The sequence below is a fragment of the Hyposmocoma kahamanoa genome, unplaced genomic scaffold (assembly GCF_003589595.1).
Source record: "Hyposmocoma kahamanoa isolate Upper Pololo Valley unplaced genomic scaffold, ASM358959v1 160, whole genome shotgun sequence".
Taxonomy (NCBI): Eukaryota; Metazoa; Arthropoda; class Insecta; order Lepidoptera; family Cosmopterigidae; genus Hyposmocoma; species Hyposmocoma kahamanoa.
Genome location: NW_020653575.1, coordinates 4815359 through 4843103, shown reverse-complemented (window position 1 = coordinate 4843103; position 27745 = coordinate 4815359). Strand labels below are relative to the sequence as shown.

Here is a 27745-nt window from a genome sequence, read left to right as displayed (position 1 = left end):
ATTTTCACATATCGCACCCTCAATAATAAACAAGAAAGTAGATTTAAAAAAAACGTACGTGGCACCAGCCATATGTATATGCCACTTCCCTGGTGCCAAATATAATTAAATTGTATTGGATAAGAAAAACAACACATTAGTTTTATTTCGTACGTTATTTTTCTAATTTCGGTATTTTATTATTGAGAGTGCTATATGACTATCAATATACATCTAATTTATTATATTACTCATAATAAATGAAAAACATTTTATTTGGGATTTGTGTCTAATACTCTGTTAAGGGGGAAAATAACTTTTCTAGACTGGGTGTTCTGGTTAGTGCTCCTTTTTTCTTATAAATTATTACATAGAGAATAAGTAAGGGGATTACTTTTAGCGTAGTTTATTTTTATTAATAATGTTATTTTTATGATCGGCAGTTGGGACAATACACTATAATCTTGTTATGCTGTTCAATAGAAAAAGAAATGTTTAAAATATTGTGTAATAAGTATATTTACAATTTATTTCTATTATCGATGTTATTTTATTACAATGTTCCCTGGTAACTTGACAAGAATGGTTTTTGTTGCAAATACGTAACAAGAGCAATTTTAGGACACAAGTTTTGCATTCATAATTGTGCTTTAAATCGATTAGTTTTAAGTTATAAAAAATTATTTACAATAAAAGTGTTGATATGAAATAGTATTATATAATTTATATATGTAATTCAAAATAAAACAAGATTTTATATGTAAACTACGTTTGAAATGGTGTTGTACACGTTGAAATTATAAACTATTTATTATATTTTAGCTTTTAAAGTATATATGTAATTGAATTCGAAAGAAAAGTATGTAATGTTGTGGAAATTTAAAAAAAATATAATGCAACCATTGTTTAATTTTAATTAGCAATATCTTAATTATAAGGTTTAAAAGTTTGTGCTATAAAAAATAATAGTTAATTTAGCTTTTAGAATATATACATTATTTATTTTACAATAAATAATCGCTGATTATAGTGCTTTAATATGAAAAATAAATGAAATTATTTATTGTTCTGAAATATTTGTATATGTCGTAGTTTTGGAAACGAACGTTCAAGAATGTTTCTAAAAAAAGTATTATTAAATATTATAATATTTTGCCTCATTACCCGTAGTTTGTTTATTAATTAATCAATAAAATTGAATTGATGGGTTTATTAACCAATTAATTGGTTTGTATAAGTTAAATTGGGTAGGATAACGAATGTAGTAAAATTGTTCACAATAACCAGACTGAAAATAATTTGAATTGTTTAGATATGTAAACTTGAATGGAAATGTTTTTCTACATTGAAATCATTTAAAGTATTCTTAGTATTAGAGTTCGTACTGATTAAGATAAGTTAGGCACCAAATGAATCTTTATTTAATTCCAAACAAAATAAAAAAATACACACTTAAAAATAACATGCCAAGAAAGTTTGCGCTTGCGCGTTTCAGCATATTAGTAATACCATTAGTGGCGACGCGGAGTAGTAAACTCCCCAAATACAGTGTTGTCTTTCAAAAGAACAAAGATAACCTTCGGCACAGTTTATAGATACTGTCAATACAAAATTAATCCACAGGTGTTACAAAAGTAATACTACGTAACGAAAAACGGTACGAAATCCTATGAAACGGAACGGAGTTTCATGTAATTTTTTGGCTAATTAGTCAGTGGCCAATGCCATAAAAAGTATATTGACAGATCAATGTCATTCTTATTGCAATTTATTTAACCAATTATAATTACGTTTTTGAATATTTTAGCGTTTAATAGTTGCTGTTTTTTGGATTTTTTTAGTATCGCAGTGCTGCTAGTGATTATTTAAACATGTCTACCACACTTTTTTACCGCTATACAGGGTTTCCCAATTGCGGGGTTATGTGTGTGTGCGTTATATAAATGAATAAAAAAAATGCAGTTCACAATATTTTATTTATTGTTATTCTGCTAAACTCTTTACATTAAGCTTATATCTAGCAAAAAAGTTGAGGTTGGTTAAATTTTTCTGGGAATAGAGTACCTACTAAGCTCCATACTAATTTGTTACAAGCCTTTTTTTTTAAGAAAGTACTCCACTAGCTTGTTATTATATTATTATTAATGTAAAACTCGAACGAACCCATAGAAAAGTTTCTTCGATCCAACTGGACTCGAAGCATTGTTCGTCGCCTCAATATGGCTACTTTATATGAAGCCAAAGAAGTAATGTACTAAATTTAGCCTACCATTGCCAACAGCACAGTCCACTCTTCATAATCCTAACATTATGCAATCTGTACTTATTATTCTTAGTAATGTTAAAAGTTCGAAGTCAGTAGTCGCGGTCATCTAATAAGATAAATGTTTCCATTCCAGTTTACATCATGTTAGATATCGAGTGTATGTGAAAACCTTGTTTTTGTGTAACGTAGGCATATTCCAGCCTGTCCCGTATTATACTGTAATAGATATTTTGTGATTTATTCGAATTACGTGAACTATGATTAGATCGAACGAGAGCAAAAGTATTCTTCCAGATTCTGGCCAAATCGATAGTGGAGTAATAATAAAATATTATTCATGACTATTGGATTTTATTGCTTATTGCAGCTGAACACTGGAATTTGGTATGTATGGTACGACAGGGGATTTTTATGTGACGAATAGTAATATATTTATAAAGTTATAAGATGGTTGAAATTTCAATGGTAGTGTGCGACCACTACCATTGAAACCACTACTACGAAAACAGAGCTGCGGTAAGTTCAGGGATAGCGAGCTGGTTGCCTCCTGAATACTTCGGCAGCCCTCGGGATGTTTCGCCAGGCTTTTACGTTATGACTAATCTGGATAGAGAGAGGCTAGGCGCGAGCGCAATGTCGCTACGGTACGTTTCGGCATGTCTAAGGTACCGCTGCATATTTGCCGGCAGTGTGCGTTCACATGTAGGGATGCCGAAGGACCCCTTGCCTTACTATCCCGCCAATGAGCACCGGGCTTGGAATAAAACACTATGGGTCGTATTCTAGAACTCTACTCGATGCTCAAGTCAGGATTTGAGTATAGCTTAAAGCACTCGAAATCATACTCAAGTCCCTGCCATTAGGGTCGTATTTCCAGTGCTTGTGTTGCCAGTGTAATCCTGACTTGAGCATTGTATAGAGTTCTAGAATACGACTCTGAGTGTATTTTGAAAATCATGTTAGTGTAAAGGCTCTGACAACCTGAATATTGGTGTCATAAGTCACTTGTCGCCTTAAAAAAGTTTAAGGAATGACAACGAAACTAATATTATTTCATATTTATATATTGTTTCTTATGCCTTGAATGTTTATTTTATTTCAGTTATAAAAATATTATATATTTTGTCAGCCACAGCTAGTTATGCAAACTGTCTAAATTTTTGCTCATATTTTGTATACAATTACAGAAATCACGAATGACTGGACGCTAGATGCGGTATACAGCAATCAGTATATCTTTTTGCCTCTCTTAGTATTTTTTAAAATTTTTCTTTTGGAGCTCCTGTCTATGGAGATCTTGATATCGTCTGGTTGTATTCGTACGACTGTGGATCATATGCATTTATTTAAGGGACAGTTTGTATAACTTGATGTGTGGCTGAGTGTACCTACTTTTTTTTTATATTGAATAATTTTGGCATATTGTTTAATTATTCTCTTGTTTATTTTGAATACTTACTAAATTGAACACGTTGATTGACAGGTGACTACGCATGGAGCTGCTCAAACTGCATGATGTCGGATCCATGGGAAAAATTCCCGTCACCTCCTTTAGGTGGCAGCTATCCTACCACACCTCGGAACGGTTGCCGTCCTGGTGCCTGTGCTAATACTAGAATCGCTTATCCTAATTATATGCCTGGGAAAGGAACCCCTAGGTCCAGTAGAGGTAGGAATCTTCCCTGGGCACCAGGATTCGGTGGCGAGGAACGTTATAAAGGGCAAAGATGTCGAAACGGACCGTCGCCATATTGGTAAATTTAAATATGAATTTCGAATGTTGGAATTCTTTTATTTACCATTCCAATTAAATTGTAATTGGAATCAATGGATCCATTGTGATAATTGGACCTAATAATGTCAAAATGTTAATGGAATGTTGAAGCATTGTACGCTTTTGATCTCATGTTTGTTTGTAAATATTTATCATTATTACAGGTCGATGAATTTTGAAGTATTGACAGTTATCCAAATAGATAATTATGTGAACGATTAATGATTCAACAGAATCAATGAAACCACTTAATTGGTTTTTCAGTTTGATGGGTCATTTGAAGACCAATCAAAACAATGCCCGTCTAGGATGAAAGTATCAATTACAATTATTTTAAGATAACTGCATATTTGGGCCTTAAACGTACCCGATAATGTATTTGATATAACTTTCCCTTACTATCAGAATAATAGAATGAAGGCGAATTAATGAATATCTGTACGCCTTAAGATGTTTGCGGAAAAGTAAATGAGCATTGTAATGCCTACATGATAATATGCCTTGACTAATGGCAACTTACAAACGTCGCTAGAGGGCATCACTAACGTCAAAGGGGCGATTAGTTACATCTTAAAGCGCCATCTAGAGGGAAAAGGTTTTTTTAATTATTCTGCTCTTTTTATTTCTTTTATGATTTAACTTGAAAACAAATATATACTTCATTTGTTTTGACCAAGTGTGTTTGTGTCCTTTGCACTGAGTTGTTTAAAGCATGAGTTTGTTTGCCTTTTGTTCATTAACTTCTATCGTAAGAATAGTTTTGTGTTGTAGTTTTATCCTATATTTTTTATAGTGCGCCAGAGATTATAATTAAACTAACGTCTATCTGTATCAGGTCAGTCTCGATAACTTTTGGATGGATCTTAACAACTGAAAGTGTTTTTAATAGTGTAGGTTTACTTAATAAGGGATGGTTAAAATTCGTTCAATATTTATAGCAGCAATATTTATAGATGTTTCATTGTAATTTATAAAGTTAAGGTGGTCTGGGTATTAGATGACTGCACAAGCGAGACAAGGCTTTGAACAATGTGGAACATTGTTCTCGATCAATCCATTGTCAGCTCTGTTAGCGGACTTTTTATTGGTCATAAAAAGGACAATGTCAGATTCAATGAAAAGATTACGAAAATTCTTTGTGTAAGACTAGGAATTTTGATAATCTTTTCAGTGTAAAATTTAATTTCAACAGAAATATTACAATTGCTAAGAACGAAATTTTTGTTTTGCAACAGCAGTTACTGCATGCGTTCATATTTTTGCAACAATGTATGGAAACTACAGCAAAAATCCCATACAACGATTTGTAGCAGGCACTTAGAAAAATTCGTAAGCTCTGCTTACTTTATCTGTAGGTCAGTTGCGGTAAAAGCGGTAGCCATGGTGAGGCAACAGACTCTGATTCGATTCCAGTCGGATCGAAGATTTTTCTTTGTATTCTGTTCGATCTTTGTATCAAGATACTATAGATATAGAATTCACGGAATGTTTTTGGTACGTAAAAGTAGCTATAGGGACACAGAACTCATAGATTCACAGAGATGGTATATAAAGGGTAAAATAATATGAACACTAGGAATTTTCCTTCCGTGGCAATGGCCATCACTTATCGATATTGTCATTTAAAGTTAACAACTTGACCGACAACTTGGCTGCGAAATGATACAGCGATAGGTTTGCCTGGCGCCTAGATTGAGCGATGGGTTGGCCTGGGGCCAAAATTGAGCTTTTAAGTTTTGTTCTGTACAGTAGTACATATTTTTCTCGATGTATATATTTTTGACGACTTCCGCGGTCGAGTGACTTGTACACTGGTTTTCATGTGTCGTCATCTCTGAGGTTCCGGGTTCGGTCCCCGGCCGGGGACTAACTTTCCAATATTGTCTCGGATCTGGGTGTTTGTGGGACCGTCGTTGATACCGATTTCCATAACTCAAGCGCTTTAGTTACTTTGGGATCAGAGCAACTTATGTGATGCGTACGGAGCTATTAATTATGACTCTAATATCTTTGTTGCAAATAAGCGATGACCTGAAAGCGTAGACTAGAAAGGTCACACACTAATTCAAAATTATCACTGTGGGGACAGTGGTGGAATTAATTATAACGCTTAATCAAGTCGACATTGTTATAGGGTTAACCATTGATGTAACAATACAAGTAGTCAAATAAAAAGCAATATTTGTCTGGCGCACTGTACATAGAAAAATGGTTTTAGTTTTTTCTGTGTCAAACTTTGGTTTTTGTCAGGATTAATGCCTGATTTTATTTGTTAATTTTCACTTACAATTTAATTCATTAATTTTTACTTCGTCTCGAAGATATTGTATTTTACACTTCTCCTTTATGTAATGTAAGGATTTTTTTTTGCTATTTATTTTTATTTTGTTTAAACCTTTTTTTTAAGTGGAATTGTTTTAATTGTTTCCTAGTTTCTTATATTTGTAAGATTATAAAAATGTAAAAACTTATTCTGATGTTTTATTTGTAAATAAGTAATAAAAGTACAAGATTCGCTTATTATAAATCACATTTATGATCATCGTTCCTCTTCTAACCGTCCTAACTAGTATCAAACAAATCGACCCCTCCGACGTAAAGTATCGTATGTCGAAATTGCCAAGTTTACAGGGAAGCGTTTTACAGTTCTGAATTCACTGAAACGAACATAACACGTGACTTTAGCATTTCTCAGTTTTATTCGGCAAAGCTCATTACTCACATCGAGTATTATAAAATCCTAGATATAGGTTAGATGATCTATGGTGACCACTCTTTCAGTGAATTCAGAACTTTAAAACGCTCCCCTGTAAACTTGGCAATTTCGACATATGATACTTTACGTAGGAGGGGTCGAAATGGAACAATTTAACAGTATTATAACAATTTAACAGCGTTTAGTATGCAAGTGAAATCAAAGTTGAGTGTTCCCTAATATTCGTTAATATTCTGTTTAATCCACGGCAAGAATTTGGCTAAATCTGTAAAGACCACGTAATGAGTGGGATCACAGCGGTACTCGTTCTGCCGAGCCACGGAGAGCGAGACCAGGCCTCGTAGGTACCATCGGTTTTGTTTGTTGAACACCATGCCGCCTCCGCTGTCACCGTTGCAAACAGATGTGCCTGCAGAAGTTGAAATAAATGTTTAGTTTTGACGACCCGGTTTGGCATTGTGGGCGCTGGATACGGAGGTCCCGGGTTCGATTCCCGGTAGGACCAATTTGGGAAATGAACTTTCTACATTGGTTCTGGGAATGCCCTAGAGTCAACTCTGTTGCTTTGGTACTCTGGTACAATAACTCAAACTATTATGGTTTGTTCGGTTTAAAAAAAGCACTTTTGTATATTAAAATTGACAAAAATAAAAAGATTTTTTGAAAGAAAGACTGGTGTAAAAGGTTTAGGTTAGGAGAGGTTAGATAATTAATGGAAGTTGCACTGTGAATTTTTTTACAAAAAATATGTAGGTGTTACGTCACATATGGATGTTTAAATTTTAATAAGTGTGTTATTACTATTCACAACACCTTTGACTGATTACTAACCGTCTCTATATCCAGCGCAAAAAGTATATTCCGATGTGAATCTCGCAAAAAACTCGCTGTACGACCTGATGCAGGTCTCTTGATCAACTACAGGCATTTCCACCAGAGTTAGTTCTTCAGTCGCCGTACCTGTGATGTCGAAACCCCAACCTACCACCTGGAAGAATGAGTTCAGTAATTTTCAGGTAAGTTTCTTGTACTCAATTTTGGTGACAACTTTTATTATTTAATTGCTCCAATATATCATCGTGAAGTATTAAACACTCGAATATTAAATAATGCTTCATGATGATATTCCATAAATATTTAAATAAAAAGAAATTGTCACCAAAATTGAATACAAATAACTTACCTGAAAATTACCCAGTTACATCATGTTTAGGTCTATTAGTAAATGAAAAACAAACTGCTTATCAAGTGGCCCGTCTGCTCGTGTGGCTTCCACTTTACAGTAAAAAAAACAAAACGGCTAAGTGTTATTTTCACAAAAAGTCTAAGATTAAATGACAAAGTGCATGATTCGAACTTTATTTTATTGGCTGTTAAAATATCAATATTTAATTCATTTTTTCTATTCTAATTTTCTTTATGTATTTTATAAATTTGATTGTGGTAAAAATAATCGTATGTCGCGTAAATTGGAACATGCCTTTTATTTTTTAACTAATGTTAGACAAAAAAAAACATATTCACAATTATAATTTTCACTTGCAGCTACACTTATATATCCGGATATGCACTTACATACTGAATAGGTTATTTTAGATGCCTTATTTACGCTTTACATTTCAGTAATTTTCAGGTAAGTTTTTTGTACTCAATTTTGGTGACAAATTTTATTATTTAATTACTCGAATGTATCATCGTGAAATATTAAAGAATATATCAGGTTACCACACTCGAATATTAAATAATACTTCATGATGATATTCTATAAATATTTAAATAAAAAGAAATTGTCACCAAAATTGAGTAGGTACAAAAACTTACCTGAAAATTACTCATTTATTATTTCATTGGACGATTTCCCTCCTAGTTGTTTATTATATCTTTCATTATAAATAACTTCTAGATTTAGTCCCTCTCGTTGGTTTTGACTGAAAATCTGCGCCTTAGGGAACTTAGGCTTATGCTGAGTCAGTGTCCTTTCACTGTTGTGACAAAAAAAATTGTATTTAATCTGTATTTGTGGCATACTAGCGAATAAAGTCTTTATCTGTATCCATGTCTGGTTGATAACTTATACCATTTTGGTTGTCGGACCGTCGCGGACAGTATAAAGAGCCCATAATGTTGGTTTGTTTGAAAAAAAAAGGTCAGGTGGGGTATGAGGAATGTTGTTTATCAGCTTTACGTATTTTAACAATCATTACGGTGAATACTTGTGATGTACCTGGTTGCTGAAAATGTGCAAATTGTGTTAATATTTCTCTTCCCCAAAAGATGGGGTAACAGGAACAGAACATTGTATTTCTAAATTTTTTAATTTATTTATTTTTGAAAAAGTATACATTTTACAGAAGGTCTTAATGTACAACCTTGTGTTCTCACGATTTCATAATTGTCTGTCGGTCATTCTCGGCCTAGTGTTAATTACCTAACTTTCATAGCAATTTTTATTTTTTTTATTATTTTACTATTCTTACGGTAGAAGTTAATGAACAAAAGGCAAAGAAACTCATGCTTTAAACGACTCTGTGCAAAGGACACAAACACACTTGGTCAAAACAAATGAAGTATATTTGTTTTCAAGTTAAAACAAGTAAAAGAAATAAAAAGAGCAGCATAATTTAAAAAAACTTTTCCCACTAGATGGCGCTTTTAGATGTAACTAATCGCCTCCTTGATGCTAGTGATGCCCTCTAGCGACGTTTGTAAGTAAGCTGGCATTAGTCAAGGCATATTATCATGTGGGCATTACAACATTGCTCTCGAAATTAGGTAGTACACACTAGTCCGAGAGAATCACCGCTGTTTTTTTCCATTTGCATTTGGAGCATCGTTGCGACATCTCTTTAAAATCGTTTAAATTAGTTTGTTTGTTTGTTTTATCGACAGTTTAGATTATGAGATGGGATTGCAAGTCCTTCTTCCCCCATTCATCTTACCACACCTAACCACCTAACCATATATACGTGATTCGTATTCGAAAAAATTGTTTCATTTCCAATATGATCATTTGTAAAATAAAATATCGCCGATTTTTTGTTACACCCAGTATGATAATAATTGTTACGGTTAAGGGTACGTGGCGGCCTTTTACTAAAGCGAAGGGTAAACATTCAATCAATTGATTGGGATACTTAATGGCCGTATACCGCAAATTGAAGTGCTACAGGTTACTGTGGCTTTATTCTGTGTAATCTTTGATGTTTCTGGAAATTAATCCATCTTACTTATTGCTTTGCCCTTATAGATCCCGTGACCAGAGAGTCTAATAGTATAGTTGCGTTTATAACCTGTTTAATAATTTGAACGTTGTTACGAATTTGAACACTTGTAGCAATCTGAAGAGCGATTTGTTTTGACTTCACTTTTTTAGGCGTTAAAATACATAAAAAGTGAGCGGACATATTGTGAGTTATAATATTATAAAATATAATGTTTTACCTGAAATTAAAACAGTTATTATATGCGGAAACCTTATTCGAGACCTATAGAGTGAGACAGCAACACTTGCGTCACCGCGAACGGCCCCTAACGCTCCCCTCCACCCCAGTCCCAGCGGCACTAGTCGGGACGGAGGGGCGCGCAGCTCATCACCAGATACGGATTGTCTCGTCACATTGAACCTCACTATAAGTGGAATTTATATAAAAATCCAACCTGCAGTATTGGAAATATAGGTCTTATAAGTTTGTGGAAAGAAAATTAGGCACTATGTAACTGAAAATGCATCAATTTATTTTTTTCGACATCTTTCTTTGAACACAAATACGCAACTGACGAAACCGTAAAGTCATCATGACACGAGCTTGCGTTATAGACAATTATATCTATATATACAAACTCTAATAAAATGTAGAGAAGGTTGTGTGATCGCCAGTTACCCTTGGCCATGACCTCGTCGATGGAACAGGAGTTGAGCCAGTTGAGCGAGGCGACGGTGCTGCGCGTGCTGGCGACGACGCCGGCTGCGTGCAACAAAGACGTCATCCAACCACCCAGCACGGTGCGCGACGCCACACGCGCCTGTCCGCGCGCCGTTATGAAGAGTTGTGACAACTCGCTGCCTTCTCGTCGCGGAGCTGACACGTCATTATGGGCATAGTTGTCGGTTTTCGAACCGAAAACGGGATGCAGTATTATGTAGCCGCTACCACCCTTGAAGTGCTCGGAGTCAATGCGCAGAAGAGTGAGGTCGTGTACTCGCCGACAGGATGCGAGGAGAAGGATAAGAGCCATCCGTCGTGAATATAACGTTTCATTCGTCAGAGGGTTAGCCGATAACCAGTCGACTATATTTCTTGGGTCCAATATCGTTGGCCCTTGAGGGTTTTCCTTTACGTTGGCTACAGAAATATATTTTAAGATTCGTTTCACAATAGGGTTACACTTAGAGATTCAGATAGAGTCAGTCAAAATTGAAATTGTGGACTTGTAAACTTAAATAGTTTTATAAGACAGCCTTTCTTTCAAATGAAGATGTGCAAGGAATTTTGCTAGCTGTGAGCCGCTAGGTTTTAAGAAATTAACCTGGCTTTTGATACCAGTTTCGCCATTTGGACCATACTGAAGAGTAGACTTTCTTTGTAGACGATCGCCAACTCGAATCTAGCAAATTAACTTCTTCTAAGGTCCAATCTGATAATAGGTGGGCCCACTCTTCACCAACCATGTCTCTAGATGAATTTTCTCTACCTGAGCTGGAGGCAGCAGTGTCCGCGTGTCTATTAGATTGTGTCTGAGGTTCTGTATCAACCACGGAGGAGCCATGGCCCTGCGTTTGAGATCGGGACGCCAGAACACCTTGTGCCACCGAGGCACGATTAGCACGAACTTCCCTCTGGCTGTGTTGAAATGAGCCAGGACACGGGGTATGAGGTGTGGCGGAGAAAACACCACGCTATCTGAAACGACCATTCTCTGTTGAATGCGTCGTGAAATTCGGCGTTCGAGTCGGTGCAATCTCGAGATGCGTAGCGCGGTAATACGTGAGCACTCCTCGAGGCGAATAAGCCTATTTGTGGCTTTCCGAATTGTCGGAATATTTTGTGACAGGCTACCGCCGATAGTGTCCGCTCTCGTTCTAACTTTTGACGCGACAGTTTGTCGGCCTCCTTATTCAAAAGTCCGGGAATGTAATGAGGGACTATTTGGATGTTGTTCTGATCTAGTAATTGCAGAAGAGAGCACGTTACCTTATTTTATTTATTTATTAACTTATATACATTTTTATATTCGTTTATACGACACTGAAACCCTTGAGGGGTTTAAAAGTGTGTCACGTCTGACAAATTTGACGTTGGATAACAAATCTAATACTAAACTAAACACTAAACACTTACACTTGTAGAGGCTCATCGAGCACAAACCGCCTTCGTTGCGTATGTAACTCACTATATACGCTTTTGTTGTCGGATTGAACGAGAACAGTCGAGTTCCGCAGAACGTGTAGGTGTGTTTGAACGGAGTGAATTATTGCCCACATTTCCTTGACATTACTGTGCCAGGATATTTGTTCTGCGCGCCAAGTGCCTCCGCTCACTTGAGTCCCGTCGATAACTGCGCCCCAACCGTCGCCGGACGCGTCTGTCGTCAGGAAGTGAGCGATAGGTCTCGGGTGAATGGGTGTGCTCGCCGTGAACGCTCCCTGCCACCAAATCAATGCTTTCGCGGCTGCGAGATGGAGTGGTCTTTTGCAGTGTGGTTGGTCTTTTGGCTATAGAGCACAAGCCATTTGTAAGGGGCGGCAATGAAGACGACCTCTTGGGATGGCGAATGATGTAAAATTTAGCATTCCAATTGTCATTATTTTGTGTCGTTTGTCCGCAAGTAGACATTTGAAATTGTGTTCGAGATTCCACGTAATACCTAGATAGTCTTAGTATACATGTCGGGATCAGTATGGACTTCTTGTGGTTGACAGTCCATCCCAATGTCAATAGAACGCGTACAACTTCTGCAACTTGTTCTATAAGTAAATGTCGACATTGACTCACAATGAGAAAGTCGTAGACGAGCACTCTCATTCCTTTGCCGCGCAACGGCTGCGCAACCCAGTTCGTAACAGTTGCAATGGCTACGAGTGCTGGGGACAGTCCGAATGGAAAGCTCGTGATCCGCAGGAGCTCGGGATCTCTCATTTCGTGCGATTTGAAAAGGACTCTGAGAAATGGTTGATAGGGCTGGGCCATCGGAACGTGAAAATAGGCCTGTGTTAGATCTATTTTTACAGCCCAGTCTTCCTTTTGTAAAAACTCTGGCACTCGTTGCATATTTATCAATCGGAACTTGAACTGCACTAGAAAAAGGTTGAGGTTCTTCAAATTGAAAATAGAGCGGTCGCTTTGATCCGATTTTTTTACTAGAAACATGGGGCATACGAAACTAGGTGTTTGTGGTGCGGGTACTAATATTTTTTGCTTTTTTACTTGTAAAATTTGTTCGGTCATCGCAGCACTCGTTTGTGTTTGATAACAAAGAAGTTGATTGTGATTGACAAATGGGGGTAGTTTGCAAAAAGGAATGCTATAACCAGAAATGATCTTAATTACGTGATCGGGAGCGCCCATATTTTTGCCAAATATGTAAATAATTTTTTAAACAACCGCAGTAAAATAAATTTTGTTTGTAGTCACTTCCGAAAGCGACTATTGTTGAATTTATTTTTGCGATTAGGATTGTTCTGTTTCTTAACATCGCGTTTAGTGCCAGAGTTGTCAAATGGTTCGTTCAATCGTTCAATCGTTCGTTTGTTACGTGAGAGATCCTGTCTATTCCGCATAGACATAATGGGCTCATCCGCTGAGCGCTTGTTGCTGTTAGTAAATATCTTGTTAGTTCCACCAGCTTTCTCCAGGAAGTTACTTAATAATTCTGGATTAAACAGGTTAGCATTTGTTGGAGGGATTTTACGTAAATCCTCACGAATAAATTTGTTTTTAACACCTAACAAAATACTGTCACGTCTCTTTTGTATAGGTACCATTAGCTCGCCTCCCGCATACAAGCTGAAGCAAATCTTCAGAAACCTTCATGAAGTTAGAATTTTTAGTAAAAAGTTCGGAAACTTTTTATAAAGTGTTTCAGCATTCAAAACGCAGGTAGTGGAATGTGACCACTCAATTAATTGCTGCAAATTAGTTCTAAAAGTTTCATGCTGCTGAAGCAAAGCATGAGTAATGGCACCAAAAAAACGATCTAGATGTTTAAGCCAAGATGAATTAGGATCATAATAGCGAAGTTCAGTGTTCACATCCATGTCGTAAAAACCGGGTCCCGGCTCCCATTCATTTGTATCGAAATGATGCAACTTGGAAAGTAAAGCAAGCTTTTTTTTTCTTTTTTTTTTAAATTGTGATGGCAAAATGACTGCATCGCGCCTGATGGAAAGTGCGAATACCGTCCAGAGATGAGAGTAACGGATGGAAGACACAAATATCTTTACTCCGTCACTATCATTTTGCCGGTCTGGCCAAATGCTTCTTCACACTACGTTTGAAGGACCCGATGTTATAGAGGGGAGGGAATACATGCGCCGGGAGTTGGTTCCACAATTTGATGGTTCGGCATAAAAACGAATTGCCAAACTTTTTAGTGCGGGACGGTATTGAACTGACCGTCCGCCGACGCTTACTATCCCACGAATTCTCGACGGTGGGTTCTTTTAAATTCATGTTAATATCGTAATGAAACGTTTTGGATTGTTTCGGTTTATTTAGTAACGGTTCATTTTCAAAAAGCGATGTCATCAATTTCTCGGAAGGTTGTAACAATATGTCGGAATCACTATCACTAGCTTGATCGTTTTTAGCACACTGTGGTCCTTTAAGGTATTCTAAAATTTGACTATACCTGTTGCGACAAACACTGAAAATCGCGATTCCTGGAATTCACTCGCCTCGACGAACGACGACGCCGCTTTTGCCGCCGGGAATCCTCTGAAGACGATGTAGAACTAGAGCCGCTACTGGAGCTGCTGAGCGAGGCACCGCGCCGACCACGTGCTCTAGTGGACCGTGCGCGGGCGCGGTCGCGGGCCTCAGTTACGCCAGCAGGCTCTGCGCGCTGCTGGCGCTTCTCTGCCGCTGCAGGCTCCGTGCACTGCTTACTAGAGCCGGCAGCAGGCTCGGCGCACTCCAAACGCCTCTCGCCTTGATCCAGGGTTTTACTCATGTCTAACTCTTCCGCAGAGCAAACAGCTTAACCGATATTATATTTTTTTATTTAATTAATTTTTTTTTAATTTAACGAACCACAAAGTTGTTTAATTTTAAGGGGTTCGCTCGACCAAAGTCGATGCCAAGGACAATCCGTATCTGGTGATGAGTTGCAGGCCCCTCCGTCCCGACTAGTGCTGCTGGGAGTGTTGCGGGGCCGTTCGCAGTGACGCAAGTGTTGCTGTCTCACTCTATAGGTCTCGAATAACGGTTCATAGCATATAATGGAGTACATTGATTATCATATTAATTTTGGTGTAGTTGCATTTATGCAAAATATGAATGTAATTTTTTTTATTGTAAGTGTTCATAATATTTCATCATTTATTTGATCAGGCAAAGGTTCTATTCATATTTCAGCCGCGTCACATACATATATTTTCGTACTATATTTCGATACCTCCCACTGACCTCGAAATTGAATTAAAATGTTTAATGTTAAAAGCCCTACTATTTCTTTGAAAAAAACAAAATTCGAAAAAAAAACGAATTTGAACGAAACGAACGCGGAAAAAAATAAAGAAACAAAACAATAAAAACAGAAAATGACCAAAAACTATGGTATGGTTTTCATTTGAGGTATTGATTTTGAACCGCAGCTGGAGCGCCACAGTCGCGCCAACGCGCGAGCCACTTTTGCAGACTAGTGTATTACTAAATTACTAGAGGCGTCGTTTCTACAAGCGTCTAAATATCTTTCTAATTTGTGGTCTCATTTCAAGGCGTCAAGAATAAGGAGGACAGTAATATTCAGTGTAACTTACCGATCCTGTCTCTCCAATGACATTAGCAAGGTCAACCTCATTCTCCGGCCAGAGACAAGCAGGTCTCACCCAATCGGTGTAGGTGACTGGTTCTCTCAGTTCTAGGATGCCTAGGTCGCGGCTGTACGCAGACGCGTTGTATTCTGGATGGACTTTTATGTCTGACACCTGTACAATTTTAACAATTGTAAGTAAAAGTTTTGTTTGTACCAAGCTCCAAATCTAGGGTCGCCTGTACTATTAGTAGCTAGTTCCTTCGTCCATTAAGTATGTTGATTTAGAATAATTAATAACGCACACACTCAACATAGACCCTCTCTAGGGAAACCCTGTATCGCGGGTGCCATGGGCACACACATAGCCAACCACAAATTACACCCAAACTCACGAGAGAAATAAATGTAGGCCATACAAATATTTCTTCCGGCTTGGGAATCGAATCTGGGACCTCTGCGTGGCAGTTCGGCTTGGTAACCGTTCGGCCACCGAGGCAGTTAACTAAGCCTACTACTCGTAAAAATATTTTTATAACGAAAAAAATTGCTTGTTTTTGTAGTTACAGTGTTTACTTTTAATTTTTATGGTGATTGTTGTTTTATTTTATGGAGATGTTGGTGAAATTACACGCTTATGGGACTTGTCAACTTACGTTTCAGGGTGACGGGCGCAGTGGCAGTGATTCTTTGCGATCTAAAGCTGTGAGTGGCACTGTAACTGCTATGGACAGGCGTGTAGCTTACTTAATCGATTAGTTCCATGTGCCTACTGTTTCATTAGCACCCTTACCCTTCAAAACCCGAACGCAGCAATTCTCATATTATTACAGCTTTGGTAGTGGCAGTGCCCCTCAGAACTTTACGATTTATTTCTCTGAGTTGCAGTGCAACTGTTGGACATACAACTTACCACCAGGCGCACGAAGTGTTCATCAATGACGGGATGAACACTTCTTTTGATATCATAAAAAAAGGTTGTTATCTATTATCTATTCATATAAGCAGTACCTATCTAAGTAGATAATTAAATAAATTTGATTAAATGTTTAAATTTTTGTTTAATTGATATTGAATTATTTTTTATGTGTAACTACTCCACTAGTTTATTATAATTATTAATACAAAGATCGAACACACAGAAAAAAATTTCCTTTCGGCCGGATTCGAACCGACGTCTTCTAGCATACCGTGGCAGACGCTATACCAAATAAGCACGAAGCGGACCTCACGAATTTTTCTATGTGCTTGTTTACGTATCTTTATATTTGGTTTTTCAACGACTTTACCCGTAGCGCCATCTATGAGAAATCCATGAAAGTATTTCGTTACCCAATTAGACCTTTACAGCTACCAGTCCCGGCTAGAGATGTCACTATTCACTGCATTTAAATTAAATGTTCTTCCAATATTTGTTACTCACCAGTCTGATTTGAACGCCATCAACGGAAGTTCTCAAGTTGTGTTTTCCCAAGTAAACTGTGAGTGTGTTCCTGTTAACAACACGATTGGAGTTTCTGCGTGTCACGCAATGAGCTGCTGTGATGACATGACTATGGGAAACCAGGGTACCTCCGCAGATGTACTTGTTGTCTACCGTCTGGAAAAGCGTTGATGTTTTTTGAAACTCCGTGTTTCAGGTAATTAAAAAGAATCATCAATTAGCCTATTGCAGTCTACTGCTGGATATAAGCCTCCCCAAGTGTACATCATAGTGCCCGATCATCCATTTTCCGCATCCAACCATCACCCGCGACCTTCTTCAGATCGTCGGTCTACCTTGCAGGGGGACGTCTTACGTTACGTTTGCCGAGAAGTAGTCGTCCTACGTTACGTTTGCCGAGACGTGGTTTCCACTCGAGAACCCGTCTACACTATCGCCCATCGGTTCTGCGACAGATGTGGCCAACCCACTAAATTTGTGGACAATGTCCACAAATTTACAATGTCCACAAATTTAGTCTTATGCCGATGATAACTTCGTTCCGGACTTTGTTCCTTAACGAGATACCCAGCATAGACCTTTCCATAGCTTGCTGAGCAATGTGTATCTGTGAGCCAGTTTGACCGTCATATTCCACATCTCGGCTCCGTAAGTCATGACAGGTAAGACGCGTTGGTTATAAACCCTGGTCTTCAGGCACTGCGGGAGTGGTGACAAGAAGACATCAGACGCAGTTTCCCAAATGCTGCTCAACCCAGCTGCACTCTCCTAGCTATTTCACGCTCGAAGTTGTCTCTGCCTAGTTGCAGGGTTTGCCCGAGGTAGACATATTCTCGGACAACTTCGAGCGTTTCGCCATTAATCGAGATCGATTCCGGGATGACGATCTCATTGAACAAGACCTTAGTCTTGTCCAAATTCATCCGTAGACCGACCGATAATAAGGCAGCATTAAGGCTGTTAAGCATTTTCTGCAGATTCTGCAACGATTCCGCCATTATAAAGATGTCGTCGGCAAAGCGAAGGTGTGTGAGATTTTCGCCATTGACATCCAATCCGGTCTGTTTGTCCATCCAATCTGTTTGAGAACAGTTTCGGAGAGATAACATCTCCCAGTCTCACACCTCTGTGCAACTGGATGGGTCTTGTCTCGTTGCTTTATACTTGGACGGACATCGTGGCCTTGCTGTAGAGATTTCTCAGCACCTCTACGTACCGTCAATCGACTTGACATCGGTGCAAGGATTCCAGAACAGCCCAGGTTTCGATGGTGTCGAAGGCTTTCTCGTAGTCCATAAATGCTTGACACAGTCGCTGATTATACTTTTCGGACTTCTGTATAATTTGCCGAATAGTGTGTATGTGGTCCACGTTGCTATGGCCTTTTTGAAACCCTGTCTGTTCCGGTAATAGAAACCGTGTATTATGTTATGTGTTATGGAAACTCTCGGTTAACGTTCTTGACTTGTCCCGACATACTATTCATACCTGGGTCTGGTAAAGAGCGATCTGCCAGGGCCACTGTCCTTCATAGGTTGGTTTCCCATTCACAATCAAAGGGTTCGGACTGTAGCGCATCACACGCCCGCATTCGCCCTGAAAAAGAAACAAAAATTTTTGAAATTTTAGAAACAAGACTTTTTAAAAAAAAGCGCGGAAGAAATTACAATGGAAGTGCCATAACCCTCGATTACTATCAGAACAGAACCGATGTCGCCAAAACTCACACGTCCTTAATTTAAAACACTATGAAATCTTGATATTAATTGATACAAATTCTGGATTGTTAATATAATTTAAACTTTACCCTGCTGGCATATCGTTGAAAGTTTAATGACCTCAATACCTATTATTACAAGTTACGACGTTTTGATATTATATTGGAATTCAATATTAATGTGCTGCCATCTAGCGGTTTATTGCTGAACGACGACGAATTGTAGTTATTAATTTAGTTCTCCAAACAAGAAGTTGCCATATTGCAGGGGTATAAGCTTTACTTTCGTTTCTTGCAACAAAAAAAAACTGTTTCGGTAAACAGAAATTTTAAAATTGAATAAAATAAGACTCCGAATATCACCACGGATAATATTTTTGGTGCAGCTATAATTTTTGCGCTCCAAAACAGCACAAAAGGCATTTTTCTAGGATTTTAGAGAATTTGCACGAAAGAATGATACAACCATACCACACAAAGCGTAAATGGCAGACTGAGCTCAGACAGGTCTTTCGAGACCTATAGTTGGCACGCGTCCGACGCTAACTAACCACTTGTACTGCATTTATTGTTCTGTAATTAAAACTCACCTGGTTATTATTTTGTTGGTTATAATAATTGTTGTTGCTGTTTGGTGGTCTGCTGGGTACCACGATTGTTGGTCGTTCACCTGTGAAGTACTCGGCTGGATCTGCGCGACTGCAGACAATTATATTATACATTGTCTGTATAATACACTCGATATAGGTTTAGTAAGAATATAATATAATAATTTATTTTATATTATCAGTGTCGCAATATTACAATCTAAAGTAGAATTATTAATACAAAGATCGAACACTTAGGGTGGTTTCAGGTGGTGTCATCGAGTATATAACCAGAAGTAGAGACGAAATAAGGGCCATATATTCCTTGTAACACATTAGCGATACAGAGCTCTTATAAATATCAACTCTCGTTTGCACTGAAATATAGACAGACCAACTACTGACCTGTGTGTACGTCTCCGTATATTCCAAAAAATATTCTGTATTTATAAAGACCGTATTTATTGTAATAAAGATAATATCTCTAACAATGCCGTGCTGTTCTATTCGGTGGTGTGGGAAAAACAGCAAAACATCTAATTACAAAATTAACGGAATCAGGTTTCATCGGTAATTAAATATGAAATTTGTAATTTTGCAATTTTCGTCCATTATAGCAAAGCTCAAGTTAACTGGTCGATTTGAAGTGAAACAGTTGACGACACCCATTGATGACATCCGTCAATTGTTTCGAACTTGGGCTAGCCAATCGGAGCGCAGATGTCACGGTAATGATATGGCAGAATAGTTTTGAAACAAATTAATTGACATTTCGTCTCTATTTCTGGTTATATACTCGATGGGTGGTGCACATTTATCTGCGGACCACCGGAGCGAAGTAACACGTGTGGCGTAGGGCACTTTTATTCGACACGAATTTCATCGCGCTTACCCCGCGTTGCTGCGCAGCGACCGCATGCGTCTAAGAGAATCCCACACTAGCATCTTTCGAGCGTCAGCGTCTTGCCAACACACGCACAGCGTCGACACGACGTCCGCGCGGCGACGACGCCACCCAACACCAGCACTGAGCGATTACTGTCCTGAATAGTGCGGGCGGGCGTTAAGTCGCGGTCGCGCGGACGTCATGTCGAGTAGTGTAGGGGGTCTCTAACTGACTATTTATTTAGCTTTTACGTTTTAACTTAAATGCCTGGCCTGAAGCCTGGCTTGAATTTGGTCTACGCGGCGGCCGGCGCGGTTGTATTATTCAGAGGAATTTAAATGTTGTTGCCTAGTAAATAGAATTCAGATTCGCCATTAATGTACACGAAGGCGTGGTAACTGGGCGGTAAAACTTTCTCCTCGTGTAATTGGGCGCTGAGAACATCGTTTTATAGTGACGCGGATTGCTCCGTACGGAACAAGCTCCGCGTGAGCTCCGCACTAGCTACCAGTGCGTTCATTGTAGGCGACTGTCTTCCGTGAATATCAGCACTAAATAAAATACTCGGTTCGGAGCACTGCGGATTTTATGCATGCAGATGGTCCGCAGGCGGACAGTCCGTACGGACCGTACGCACAGCTGTGAAACCAGTCTTAGAAAAAATTCCTTCGATCGGGCTGGATTCGAACCAACGTCTTTCAGTAAACCGTGCCAGACGCTATGCCAACTAAGTCATCTAACGAACTAGCGAACCTTACGAATGTCTTTGTTGCAGATCATTGTTTATGGTTTTTAACGACTTTTTTGCTGTAGCGGATGTTCGATCTTTGTTTTAATAATTATAACAAACCAGTGGAGTAATTCCAGAAAAATAATTGAATACCATGGTGGTCAAATATCGTGATATTCTACAAACTTAAAAATTAAAATATCGATACCAGAAGTATCAATTAATGTAAGGGACATACAACGGTTTTTGAGGAGAGTCAAAAAACAATTTTATTTTTTTAAATTTAACTTTTTACTGTCTGTTCCAATTTTGATTATGTCTAGAGCAAAGTTTTTTAGAATTTCTTCTTCTTTCATGCTATAAACGAAAGATTTAGGAATGTGGTTTAAAATATGGCATGTCCCTTACATTAAAAAAAGATGATTAGTTGAGCCTTACGTTACTAATATTTTGTGTTAAAGGATCCATTACAATAGAATTACGTATAACTTTCTATTTCTATTCATGCTTACACTATGCTCGACGGTTTACACATAAAATATTAGTAACGTAAACACAACTAAACATCTTCTATAAATGTTTTTTAATGTAAGGGACATACTACATTTTAAACCACTAGGCATTCCTAAATTTTAATAATACTAATCGATGGAGCGGAAACTTTCGAATCCAATGATACATATGTATCATCTCATTTTCGACAAAATGCCTCTCACACTAATTGATACTTCTGGTATCGATATATTGTCAAGGGATAATATTTTCAACGGATTATCCCTTAAAAACTACTTTATTTATTTTATAGTATGTATACTGCTTTATTTTATATTCCTCATTGTTTATATTAATGAGACCTTCATTAATATAAACAATAAAAACATACTATAAAATAAATAAAGTAGTATAATTAAAAATAAAATAAATACACACAAATATTGTCAAAAACAATGACGTAAAATAATAATTACAATTTCTTCGAAAGCATGCAGAAAAGTATTTTTGTAATGGCGCCAAAAATTTGTAACAATTTACCGAAAGCACTAAAGTCTGAGGAAAAACCTTATGCTATTTTCAAAGCAATTAAACAATTTACTAACTAATAAAATGTACAATAAAGTCAGATTTTTTAAATGACAAATCCCTATATTAATGTCTAATTTTTGACATTTGCATATTTATTTTGACGTTATTATTATTATTTTGGTATTTTACAATAAATATTAAATGACAGTCAGAAAGAACTTGTAACCGCTGTGAGACATGTCTCCTAATTGCGCTCGCTTTATTAATGCTGCCGCAGATTATTCTTCCACGTTTGACGAAATTGGCAGTTTTGATTTAAATGACGTAAACAAAAGAAGAATGTTTATTTGAAACCCTAGGCCTGTGGGATCTCGACGCCCTTGCCTTCTTTATGGTTAAATAAGTGCGCATTTAACTTTCTTCTCACTTGGATGGAGCGTGCACTATAATAATACCTACTCTCGCCTTGAATAGGTCCAACTTATAGCGTTCAGGGACCAAGTTTGCTGGCAGGGAATTTCACTTCAATGCCGTACACCATAAAAATGTGGTATTAACGCTTCGTCATCTAGTCCCCCGATGATAGAAAGGGGATGACGGAATTCCATGCAATCACATCACGCACTCTCCGTGATATATCTTGTAGAATACGATAGATAAGTAGGCTACTTTACGGCGGTGTTCAAGGCATATTAAATTAAATGTAAAAATTAATAACCTAGCCTAACGTATTAGCATAACTACACAAAGGGGAAACGTTGTTTTGCCAAAATTGTGGGCTCCCTGCTGCGGGAACCACATTTCGTCTATTTAATATGGCCCTGAAGACTAGATTTAAGCCTTTAATGTGTGTTAGCCCTTTGTAGCTTTATAAATAATGAAATAACTTTAAACCTAACGTTTACTATGGGTAATATTATTCACCGTTCAATTTTGACGTTGAATTTAGTGACGTTTTAAATGAATTTTAGTAATTAACTTCCAACAAAAAGATGGGTTCTCAATTCGTATGTATTTTTTTTATGCTATGTTACGATCGATCTCGATGATTTTTTTTAGAAAATGGGTACCTCATTTGTGGTCTCAGTCATAGATATAGAAATATCTATGGTCTCAGCCAAAGTCGAAGAAAATATTCCACCTTTAAATGTGGTCAATTATGCAACGCTCCTTGTCAGAGTTCGTTCCGGTAAGTACTGCCACCTTACCTATTTCTGCCGCCAAGCAGTAATGTGAGCATTGCTGCGCTCTCGTTTGGAAGGGTAAATGACTATGATGATCAGTAGGATGATGATGATCAGTCGGTGCGTGTTGAGCGGGAGACCCTTCCTCGCGTTTTGACCGGTCTCCGGTGCGAAAAAAGAATACAGCTGTTGCCGAACAAAGCCGAGCAGTAGGTACTTTAAAGGACTATCCACACACATCAGGGCCGTGCCCCGGACGTGGACGGGGCGTGCTAGTTTGTATGAACTGCGGGTCCGTCCCGGCGTCGGCCCGGACACGGTTATGTGTCAACGAATTCATACAAATTATACGCAACGATATTTTTTTAAGCGCCTGACGTAACACGGCCCGTCCACGTCCCGGGCACGTTCCGGATATGTGTGGATAGACCTTAAGGTGCTGGTGAAATTACAGGCACATGGGACTTGTCAATTTTATGTCTCAGGGTGACGGGCGGTGGCGTAGCGTGGGAGTGGCGGCGAGCGCGGCAGAAATGATTTTTTTTTACTTCAAATTAGAAAACAAATTCCACTATTTGATATAACGATATCCTGTACAACACAAAGATAGCGACGGCAGGCGGACATAGAAACACAAGCCTAGGCTGCTTGTATACTTTTGTAATCGTGAAAATAGAGGCAGCAAATTTAAGACTGGCCCCAGGCGGCATATATCGACGCTACGCTACTGATGACGGGCGCAGGTGGCAGTGTCCCTCAGACCTTTGCGATTTAAAGCTCTGAATCGCACTGCAACTATTATGGACAGGCGTGTTGGCTTCCACCAGACGCACGACTTGTTCTTTCCGTCAATGGTATCATAAAACCAGAAATAGAGACGAAATATCATTTAGTTTGTTTGAAAACTATTCTGCCATATCATTACTGTAACAACTGCGCTCCGATTGGTCAGGCCGAGTTCGAAACAATTGACGGGTGTCGTCAACTGTTTCACTTCAAATCGACCAGTTAACTTGAGCTTTGCTATAATGGACGAAAATTGCAAAATTACATATTTAATATTTAATTACCGATGAAATTTGATTCCGCTTATTTTGTAATTATATGTTTAGGTGTTTTTCCCTACGCCACTGAATTAAACAGCATGCCATTGTTGGAGATATTATCTTTACTACAATAAATCAAAGGTTAGTTGGAAGAAATCTCTTTATGGGATAAGCTCGCCTTTGTACACAAATATTTAAATTGTTTCTGAAAATTTGTAAGTTACTTTGTGGTACAATAAAGTGTTTAAAAAAAATAAATAAAATAAAATAAATACAGAATATTTTTGGAATATACGGACACGTACACACAGGGCCGTTGTTGGCGCTGTCTATATTTCAGTGCAAACGAGAGTTGATATTTATAAGTGATGTATCACTGATGAGTTACCAGGAATGTCTGGCCCTTATTAGGTCTCTATTTCTGGTTACATACTCGATGCATAAAACAAAAGATTAGGCTTGAACACCCGTATACATGGCACACGACGGGCATGCATTTTTTTATAATATCAAGTGATGGGACGAACAAGTCGTGCGCCTGATGGGATGGTACACGCCTGTCCATAACAGTTGCAGTAGCATCTGAGGGGCACTGCCACTGTGCCCGTCACCCTGAGACATAAGTTGACAAGTCTCATGTGCTTGTAATTGCATTACTACGCTTCAAAACCTATAGTAACAAACAACAAAAAAAATATAGTAATGTCTCAGCATTACTGTGTTCCGGTACTGCTTGAGGGCAGTACTTCCCTAGACGAACTCATTCACAAAGACAATGCATACACATATACCGAGCGTGTAACGCTCTTAAATTACCATACTTGTCTTATAATAGTCATAATACTAAGGAGGAGTATTATTGCGTGTTACGCCATAATTACCTATCACTATCAAAGTCGTCTTCATCAACCTTTGGTCGAGACGAGGTCATCCAAGAGGGTGCGGTGGGTGTAGCCGGATACATCTCGGGTATTCCACCGCTAGAAGTCTGGGAGCCCACGTTCTGTGCCGGGACACGTCCATCACTTCTGTCACGGTGTACAAATGTTAATATTGCAATAATGTGACAATTTAAATATATATATACATATGTATACAGGGTGTAAATTTGAGACGGGGCAGTAAGGCCAGCCACCTTAATCATTTTAGTTACAGGAAAACAGTTCTAGAAGACTATCCATGAATTTTGAAGATATTTTGATGGGCATTCACAGATTTTGGAAAAATGGTACAGTCAGCAAGATAAAAGGCAATTTTTATAAAATTTCTTTTTTATGCCTTCGATCCGGTCTCTAAGGATCAATAGCCTCTATGGGGCCAACTGAGGTAAAAGTACTCCAAATGTCAGAAATCGCAAAAAATTTTTACCATACATTTTGTAGGGACGTATTTACTAATCAGTTATTCTAGGTAATTAAGGAAATAACAAATTGACAATGTATTATGTATTAGTTTAATGAAATTTATAAAAAAATACAACAGTGTTCAAGAATTGAAAGACGCACTTGCAGCAATTTTCAATGCAATCCATCCGAGTAAAATTTCAGCCGCTAATTTGCTCTTTGTGGAAGAGAGCGAATTGATGCATCTGCCAAGGCGGCAATAAATTACTATTATATATTTATGCTCGCCCTTACTATTATATATTTTTTATGTTATTTTGATTTTTGTTACTGTTTTTATTTTGAAATACATAATACGTTGTCAATTTGTTAGTTTCCTTATTGTTAGTTTCCTTAACCTAGAATAATTGATTACTAAATATGTCCCTACTAAATGTATTTTAAAAAGTTTTTGCGAATTCTGACATTTCGAGTACTCTTACCTCAGTTGGTCCCATAGAGACTATTGATCCTTAACAGAGACTGGATCGAATGACATAAAAAAAGTTTCGTGAAAATTGCCTTTTATCTTGCTGACTGTACCATTTTTCAAAAATCTGTGAATGCCAGTCAAAATATCTTCAAAATTCATGGATAGTCTTCTAGAACCGTTTTCCTGTAACTACAACGATGAAGGTGGCTGGCCTTGCTGCCCCGTCTCAAATTTACACCCTGTATATACTACTAATAAAAGGGATGATATTATTTGATCCTCAAATAAATAATTGATCTATTGTAAATGTGCACTTTTTTAAATAAACGATATATATTTTTTATGTTTCATATATAAGTATATACGGATAAATTGTAAATGAACTGCATTCAAAGTAACACTATATTATGTTTAAGCATACTACATTAATATTTGGTATTTAAAAATAATATTTGATTCTCTTTTTTATCATTGGTCCTTTTTTAACGATTAATGACATTTATAACCAGTATATCTTTTAATATTAATTTCCTAATAAATCTTGGTTACTTGGTTGCGCACCCATTCTGTAGGTTAGGTTACGTTAGTATATGAAAAAGCAGGAAGCCAGTTTGCTTGCATTTTCGAACATGTCTTCAGGTCAAATTATATTATAATTAATATAATATTAGTACACAAATATAGTCAACATTTACTTAGTTATCAAAATTTTATTTTTGATACTCATTTGTCTTACTTTTGAGGCCCAACATAAAACTATCAAAATTAATTTATACATATCAAACATTTTTTGCGTAGCTCTGAATAGATTAAAATATCAATCGATTTAATTTATTTTATATCTCAAAGAAAAAGGATCAATCATTAAAAAAGATGACCGTTTAGATTTTTTTGCCTGCTGCTTTTGCAAATTTAAAATATATTTTAAATATGGAAATAGAAACGGAAACAGATGCGAAAAAGGCGGAACTTCCGCAGTTGCGGAAGCAGACACTGAGGCCCGTTGCATCATTATAAACCTGCACGAATTTCTCTAACTTTTCCATCCATTTACATAGATTTGCAGGTTAATTCCGTTAGGTAATACCATTAATGAAATTAGCATAATAATGAGAGACGCAATTAAAATATCATTACGGGATCCGTAAGTCGAAATGAGGAAAATTTCGATTCGAAAAATTCCGTGAACGTCTATGTCAGGGTTACTTTTAATAAACCCAAAATCTCTAAACACGTTACTCCTATCATTAAAATAAACAAGTTATCGTCGTTCGGTTTTCGAAAATTCGTAGAATTTGGTAACGGTCTGAATAAATCTTTGTCAGGGTAAACCCACCTCTCAAGGACCTTAACTCTAATAATTATCTTAAAATCACTAGTCATTGTAATTCCAATGAGAGTCCACTGGGGTTGCAGTTACGATAGTATTTATTTCAGCTCATTAGCTCGGAAAGGCTTGCTTTCTCATTAGAAATCTGCGCGCTATAGTTATTTCTGATACAAGTGCGGAAAGTTAGTTATTTTTCACGAGTCTCGAGGCTTCTTGGCCTGAGCCAGAGGCGAGGGTCAACATGGGGTCAACACTCGAGACAAGTGAAAATGACAAAT

General features: G+C 37.6%; 2 protein-coding genes across 3 annotated transcripts in view; one reads left to right on the top strand and one right to left on the bottom strand.

The window, feature by feature from the left end:
* The window catches only part of LOC113240626 (sex-lethal homolog), a 64480-nt gene extending 58670 nt beyond the window's left edge, over positions 1-5810 (top strand). For both annotated transcript variants that reach the window (XM_026477963.1, XM_026477964.1), the window contains exon 7: positions 3729-5810. In XM_026477963.1, the coding sequence (XP_026333748.1) occupies positions 3729-4003 (275 nt within the window). In that variant the 3' untranslated portion in view covers positions 4004-5810. The remainder of the gene's footprint in view (positions 1-3728) is intronic.
* Positions 5811-6884: 1074 nt separating this feature from the next.
* The window catches only part of LOC113225463 (serine protease gd-like), a 33157-nt gene continuing 12296 nt past the window's right edge, over positions 6885-27745 (bottom strand). Inside the window, exons 4-10 of the mRNA XM_026457780.1 lie at positions 25204-25350; positions 19457-19565; positions 18638-18745; positions 17129-17305; positions 15713-15880; positions 7567-7723; positions 6885-7144 (exon numbers count right to left, since the gene is read on the bottom strand). Of these exons, the coding sequence (XP_026313565.1) occupies positions 6951-7144; positions 7567-7723; positions 15713-15880; positions 17129-17305; positions 18638-18745; positions 19457-19565; positions 25204-25350 (1060 nt within the window). The 3' untranslated portion in view covers positions 6885-6950. The remainder of the gene's footprint in view (positions 7145-7566; positions 7724-15712; positions 15881-17128; positions 17306-18637; positions 18746-19456; positions 19566-25203; positions 25351-27745) is intronic.